The sequence below is a fragment of the Rattus rattus genome, chromosome 2 (genome assembly GCF_011064425.1).
Source record: "Rattus rattus isolate New Zealand chromosome 2, Rrattus_CSIRO_v1, whole genome shotgun sequence".
Lineage (NCBI taxonomy): Eukaryota > Metazoa > Chordata > Mammalia > Rodentia > Muridae > Rattus > Rattus rattus.
In genome coordinates this window covers 169,732,375-169,739,656 of record NC_046155.1, presented here as the reverse complement: position 1 = coordinate 169,739,656, position 7,282 = coordinate 169,732,375, and the positions used below count along the sequence as shown (strand labels likewise).

The following is a 7,282-nucleotide window of genomic DNA, read 5'->3' as shown; positions in this document are numbered from 1 at the left end:
GACCCATGTGAAAAGCCAGCTATGCAAACATGGTCTGCAATCCTAGTGGTGGGCAGGCAGACACAGGAAGATCCCTGGTCTTGCCAGTCTTGCCAAATAGGTGAGATCCAGGTACCATGAGGGATCCTGTTTCAAAAAACAAAGTAGGGATTGGCCAGGCATGGTGGTGCTAGCACTGGGGAGGCAGAGGCAGGCAGATCTCCATGAGTTTGAGACTAGCCTTGTGTATAAAGTGAGTTCCAGGACAGCCAAGGCTACACAGAGAGAGACCCTGTCTTGAAAAACAAACAAGAAACAAAGTGGAGGGGCTGGAGAGATGGCTCAGTGGTTAAGAGCACTGACTGCTCTCCCAGAGGTCCTGAGCTCAATTCCCAGCAACCACATGGTGGCTCACAACCATCTGTAATGGGATCTGAAGCCCTCTTCTGGTGTGTCTGAGACAGTGACAGTGTAGTCATGAACATAAAAAAAGGGGTTGGGGACTTAGCTCAGTGGAAGAGCACTTGCCTAGCAAGCCCAAGGCCCTGGGTTCATTTCCCAGTTCCGAAAAAAAAAAAAAAAAAAAAAATTTGAAAAAAAAAAAACATAAAAAAAAAAAAAAAGAAACAAAGTGGAGAGCAAAACACCTGACTCTGACTTCCGGCCTCCACAGAAACGCACATACACGTGCCTGTGCACTCACACACATGCACATACACTACACACATATGAAGTCAAACGAACAATTTTACTGAATATATCCAAAATAGCATTTCTTCCAAAGACCTGGGATGGTAGCTCCTGTCTGTAGTCTTAACACTTGCAAGGCTAAGGCATAGGACTGCCACAAAGCTGAGGTCAGCCTGGGCTACACTGTGAAGTCCAAGCCAGCCTGGGCTAGACAATAAGACTCCCTCTCTCTGTCTCTCTCTGTCTCTCTGTCTCTGTCTCTCTGTCTCTCAGTCTCTGTCTCTGTCTGTCTGTCTGTCTGTCTCTCTCTCTCTCTCTCTCTCACACACACACACACACACACACACACACACACACACACACACACACTGATCAATATTAAAACGAGGGACTCTGACTCTACCCCAGGTGGTAGAGTGCTCACCAAGCATGCATAAAGCCCTCGGTTCAATTCCCCAGCATGACAGAAACCAGGCATGGTGGGCAGCACAAGTCCATCATCCACCCTAGAACTCAGGAGCAAGAGGCAGGTGGATCAGAAGTTCAAGGTCACCCTCAGCTACACAGAAAGGTCAGCCTGGGCTTCCCACCTCTTTCTTTTTTTTTTTTTTTTTTTTTTTTCGGAGCTGGGGACTGAACCCAGGGCCTTATGCCTAGGCAAGCGCTCTACCACTGAGCTAAATCCCAACCCCCCACCTCTTTCATAATTGGATATGTGGATGTACATATGTATAGATATGTACAAATATATAGCCCTAGCTGTCCTAGAGCTCTCCGTATAGACCGGGCTGGCCCCTGCCTCAAGTGCTGAGATTAGAGGCATGTGACATGCCACCTGCCATATGTGTATGTATTACTCATAAGTAGTGAGTGTGGCGTACCTCCTTCATGTGGGGTCTCTGAAGTTTACTGTTTTCCATTCAGAATCCATGTTTCTGTGTGTGTGCACGGATGTGAGTGTGTGTACATGGGTGTGAGTGTGTGAGCTTGGGTGTGTGTGCTTGGGTGTCAGTGTGTGTGTGTATGGGTGTGTGTGTGTGCTTGGGTGTGAGTGTGTGCTTAGGTGTGTGTGTGCGTGCTTGGGTGTGTGTGTGAGCTTGGGTGTGTGTGCTTGGGTGTGTGTGTGCATGAGTGTGTGTGTGTACATGTGGATACCTGCGGAGGCCAGTCAAGACTATCAGATCCCCTGGAGCCGGAGTCATGGGCAGTTGTGAGCCATCCAGAGTGGGTGCTTGGAACCAGGCTCAGGCCCTCCGGAAGTGCTCTTAGCCGCTGAGCCATCCCTCTAGTCCTTGGGTTTCCATTTGGTACATAGTACCTTATACCAGCTTTGCTTCAGGCAAACGGTTGTCATGCTGTGCCGGTGGCTTGCACGATGAAGGCAGGATTCCACAGCAGTGCTGGGCGCCCTGCGAGCCCATGACACAGACCTGAGAGGGCAATGTTGTAGAGACACGGGATGGGAGGAGACTGTGCATGGCAAGGCTTGGGAGACCCCACTTCCTGCTCTCCTGACGCCTCGCTGTGTCCCTCCGGGCTTCCAGAAATGTCACCACCACCTCAGAGAAGTTCAAGGCCACTCCAATCAAGAGTCAACCCCTCTGGGCCTCTCTTGGCTCGGTTTATCAGTCTGTGCTTCCCTGACACCTGGGTCTCTGTACAGCCAATCTGCCAGCTCTAACAAGCCGACTTAACCAGTGGCACGCGTGCTTAGCGATACACGCTGGGCACCGTGCAATCTCTAACCCTAGCACCTGGGAGGTGGGGGCAGGTAGATCAGGAATTCAAGGCCAGCCTTGGCTACATAATGAGTTTGGGTAACCTGGGCTACATGAAACCTGTCTCAAAACCAAAAACAATTGCTAACTTTCTCACGTTTTTCCAGACAAAGCTTCCTGCAACCTCCGGCCTCCCTCAAGCTCATCCAGGTCAGTCACTGGTCAGCGGCACTGCTGCCTTTCTGTCCGGAGCTTCTCCTTTAAGGACCTGCAGCGCTCCCTAACTGCTTAGCTTCATTCACACTGGGAGGACTTCTCTGGTCACAGGCATTCTCCACCATCCTTCCCCCCTCCCTCCCTCTAACAGGGTCTCACTGTATAGCTATGCCCGACCTTGAAGTGGCTCTGTAGACCAGGCTGGCCTCAAACTCATAGATCCCCCTGCCTCTGCCTCCAGAGTGCTTTGATTATAGGTGCCTGTGTGCTTTCGCCACCCAGCTAACTCTGTGTGTGTGTGTGTGTGTGTGTGTGTGTGTGTGTGTTACAAGTGCCTAAGAAGGCTGGAAACTCTGGATTGCCTGCAGCTGGAGTTACAGGCAGTTGTGAGCTGCCCTGTGGGTGTTGGGAACTGAACCCAGGTCTCTGGAAGAGCAGCCAGTGCTCTTATCGGCAGAGCCATCTCTCCAACCCCAGACCTCACTTCTTAGTGAAACCTCTCCTTACACGAGAAAATACCAGGAATAGCAATTGTAACAGTTTTATTTCCAAAGACAAAGGCCTCTCCCTGGGTTTGAGGTCTAGGGTGGAAGGCTCAGAGTTAGGCTCCGAGTTGAGCTAAGTGTTGAGGTCAGGTAGGGCAAGAACAGACAGAGAGGGGACAGCCAGCCGGCAGGAGAGGCCGGCAGGTCCTGGAGGACACTTTACACAGGTTCCATCTGCAGTTCCTCACCATCTGCAGGCTCCATCTGGTGGAAGGCAGCGTGAGAGCCTATAAGTACCAGGGTGGCTCCTGTAGGAAGTAGGAGGATGGGTGATTCAGGACGGGCTCGCTCACCTGGCTCCCAGCCTCTCCCTACACAGACCCTGTACTCACCCAGGACCCAGAAGACAGCGGAGCCAGCACCGGCCAGCCAGAAGAAAGGGAAAGAGACACCACCAGCCAGGGCGTACTGATGTGCTGGGCTCACCTCACGACCTGGGGACAGATGGTGTAAGACAGCCAGCCATTCCCAGAGGTAACCAGAGCCACTTTGCACCCATCTAGTGGGACTCTGGAACCTTCCATGTAATAATACAGACTCCTCACATCAGGGCCTCCCACCCCTGGCCCTACCCCACCTCCCCAAAGTGCCATGTCCCCATAACGACCTTCCTCAGCTCCGCCCCTGCTCCACCTTCCCCAGGAGCCCCAGGCCACCTCAGTCTAGGGCCTGATGTTCCAGTCTGGTTACCAGCTGGCTCCGAGCCGAATCTGACCTGAGCATTTTTGTCCATTTTTTTTTTTTTTTTTTTACTTTTTAAAGATTTATTATTTTGAACTATGTGTATATGCCCTGCGTGGGCATATGTGCACAAGAGTTCAGGTGCCCGAGGAGGTGGCTATGGTGCACCCACCTGACTTGGGAGCTAGGAACCAAACCCACATCCTTTGCAAGAACAGTATTCAATTCTAACCACTGGGCCATCTCTCTAGACACTTAGTCTGATTATTATTATTATTTTTTTTAAAGATTCTGAAGCCCAGGCTTATTTTGAACTTGGAGCAATTCTCCTGCTTCAGCTTCCCAAGTGCTGGGATTCCAGGCACAGGCCAGCTTCTGGTTTTGGGGATGTGTTCTCTGATGAGCTTCTGATGGTTTGTGAGGGTTGGAGAAGGTGACCCAGCAGTTAAAAGCACTTGTCTTCCAGAGGGGCTCCTGCATTACACATTTTTTAAGGCTAGGACATGCTGGCCCTCTTCTTCAACCCTAGTACTCTGGATACAGAGGTGGGGGGAATCTGTGAATCGGAGGCCAGCTTAGTGAGTTCCTGGGAGACGACATAATTGGAACGAGACGCATTCCCCACTCTCAATATATATAGAATATATATGCTGCCCCCCCCCTCCCCCCGGCCAGGCTCTCCTATGCCTGAGAAACGTGTGCACCCTAGTGGCCACTATCTGCAGAAGCCAAGTTCCAGTATTCCTTTGCCACAGATCATCTTTGTCTGGTACTTAAACTTGCTGGGCCATGAAAGACTTGTTTTAAGTCTCCTTGGAAGCCCTTGGATTTCCCCTCAGAGGGTCTTCCCTGACACCTTTCTTCCCAGTGGGGCCTTTCCCCTCTGAGAATCGTCAGAGCGAAGGTTTGGGAAGGAACACGGATCTAAACCTGCATAAGGTCGCCATCTGGTGTCCAGTATGGGTACCTGCAGCTGATGCTTTACGTCGGGGTTTGGGAGGAACTGGATTAAGTCATTTACTTGAGACAGAGGTGCCAGGGGCTTTGAGGTCTCTCTGGGTTTGAGAAGCTGAGACTGGAGGGGAGCACCTGGTAGGTCTAAGCCCTTAAGGACCAGGTTAAATGACTCTAGTGTGCATCTCGGTGGGGGCCGACTTGAGTCCCAAATATTCGGAGGTTTGCATTCCGTGAGACCACGATCAGAAAGGCTTGGGAAGCCATTTGGGCAGGGGATTTCTCACCAAAGAGCACAAGCTTAGACTGCAACGTGCGCAGATAGAGAATGTAACAGGCGCCAAAGAAGACAGCCAGAGCCACCAGCAGCATGGGGGATGTCACCCTGGAAGAGTGTGGGAGACAGGAGTTAGGTATCCGAGGCTGCATCAGCCAGGTCCCTGTAGCTTTGGACAAACAGAAGTTACGTCCTTCTAGGTCAGCGAAGGTCTCACTGCACCCTGGTCAAGTGGATGCAGGAGTACAGACTGACCAGGTCTTGTGGTGACAAAGGGGCTAACTGGTCTGGGCGGGGCCTGGCAGCCGGGGGCGGGGCCGGACTATCAAGGGCGGGGCCGCGGAGGCACTCACACGCAGTACAGGATGAGGCCCAGAAACACAAACACGTAGTTGCTTTGATAATACTCCACGTTGCGAACCAGGCGCTGGCAAAGCTCGCCTACGTTGCGGGGTCGCGAGAAACGTTGCTGGTCCACGAAGGAGCCCCAGGGCCGGATGGTAGCACGGCGCCGCTCCAGCCACTCTCGGCCTGCGCCAGAGGGAATCAGCTTGGGTAGCAGGGTCCTAAAGGACGGGGCAGAGAAGATGAAGGCAGGAATAGGGTACCGGACCCCAGATTCTAGCATACATGGTCCCAAGGTTGACCTTGAACCCTATGGGGGAAGGGTCCTAGGAGGAAGGTAACACAACTGAGTCCCTCCCAGGGGGTGAGGGGCTGAGATGTCTCTGAAGGGGAGAGCTCTATGCTTGCGGGGGCAAGGACTTCTGCGTCTCGGATCTGGGGGTAACACCCTGCTTGCTCACGTGGCGCTCAGCCCTTCCACTTCGGCATCCTTCTGCTGGTCCTTCTGGGCCGCCATGTCTGCGCTGCAGTGAATAGAACCGCTGTAAATATCCCCGAGCCCAGCAGCACCTAGGCGGCCCCACCCAAGCCGGACTCAATGGAAGTGGGGCCGCTGGGAGCTCTAGGGGGCGGTAGTTGTGCCTCGGAGCATTGTGGGTGTTGTAGTCCTCGTGGCGTCAAGAGGCAGGTTTGCCTCGCAAGACATCTTGGGAGATGTATGCTAAGAGCTCGGGAGCCACTAGGCATTGTGGGAATTGTAGTTTCAAGAGGCGCAGAGTAGAATACAGCAGGTGGGCTGTCAGGACAGAGGATTTGATAGGAGTTGGAATAGCAAAAACAGGCGAAAACAGGCGATCTGCATGCTTCCGTGGACCATGCAGAGCTGTCGTTCTGGCTCCAGAAAGTTGATTCTGATTGGGCAAGCCTGGGAAAGAGTTCATTTACCTTTTCTTTCCTTAAAAGAAAAGTACTTACTTTGGAAGTGGGGCTGGAGAGATGGCTTACTTGTTTCTCTTTCAAAGGATCATAGCTTGGTTCCCAGCACCCAGTGGTTCACAACTGCCTGTAACCCCAGCTCTAGCGGATCAGACATACTCATGTGTACATGTCCACACTCAGATACACGTTATTTAAAAATAAGTGTTTCGGGGGCTGGAGAGATGGCTCAGTGGTTAAGAGCACTGACTGCTCTTCCAGAGGTCCTGAGTTCAAATTCCAGCAACCACATGGTGGCTCACAACCATCTATAATGAGATCAGATGTCCTCTTCTGGTGTGTCTGAAGACAGCTACAGTGTACTCATATACAAAATAAATAAATATAAAAATAAGTGTTTTTATTTTAAAAGAAAAGATTCACTTTTATATGTTTATGTGGGTGTGCCACCAGAACAAGTTTTAGATCTCCTGGAACTGGTGTTACAGGGCAATCATGAGCAGTTGGGGTTCCAGTCTGGGCCACTCAGCAGGAAATTGAGTTTGGGTTTCCCACTTGAGGTCCAGCATTGCTTCAGAAGGTCAGTGGACAACCATGTAGTATACAGTTAGCCTAAAGACTAATGAGGGACACCACAAGGCCAGCCTGGGGAACCATTTGGTGGCAAAGGTCAGCTGGGTTTGACAGTTGTGGAAATCATTTCAGTTTCTTTATGAGGACTAAGCAAAAGTCTTTCTATTTCATAACTCTCAAGTCTCTGCTCCTCAAACACAGCAAAGATGGAGAGCAGCCATGTGGGAGGCAGGGTTTCTGGAGAAGGCAGAGGGATGTTGCAGAAAGTGGCAAGCTAATCGGGAGAATGCAGGAGCCTTGAATACAGGGGATTTTACGTTTGGTGTCTGGGGCAATTAGGAAAGGAGTCCTTTGGGACAGTGGAAGCC

The 7,282-nt window shown here is 51.6% G+C and overlaps 1 protein-coding gene across 1 annotated transcript; it reads right to left on the bottom strand.

Annotated features, from left to right (window-relative positions):
* Positions 1-3,128: 3,128 nt before the first annotated feature.
* Rabac1 (Rab acceptor 1) lies at positions 3,129-6,028 on the bottom strand. The gene is made up of 5 exons (XM_032894199.1): positions 5,867-6,028; positions 5,414-5,626; positions 5,071-5,168; positions 3,481-3,582; positions 3,129-3,396 (listed from the first exon to the last, which is right to left on the bottom strand). The coding sequence occupies exons 1-5, from the start codon at positions 5,920-5,922 to the stop codon at positions 3,308-3,310; spliced, it is 558 nt and encodes a 185-aa protein (XP_032750090.1). The 5' UTR covers positions 5,923-6,028; the 3' UTR covers positions 3,129-3,307.
* Positions 6,029-7,282: the final 1,254 nt, after the last annotated feature.

What these genes read in the sequence shown, in the direction of transcription:
- Rabac1 (XM_032894199.1), bottom strand. Translation starts at nt 5,922, where the DNA reads ATGGCGGCCCAGAAGGACCAGCAGAAGGATGCCGAAGTGGAAGGGCTG. An exon ending in GTCTAAGCTTGTGCTCTTTG is followed by an intron (nt 3,583 to 5,070) that starts GTGAGAAATCCC and finishes ATCTGTCCCCAG; the next exon opens with GTCGTGAGGTGAGCCCAGCA. An exon ending in CGCTGTCTTCTGGGTCCTGG is followed by an intron (nt 3,397 to 3,480) that starts GTGAGTACAGGG and finishes TACTTCCTACAG; the next exon opens with GAGCCACCCTGGTACTTATA.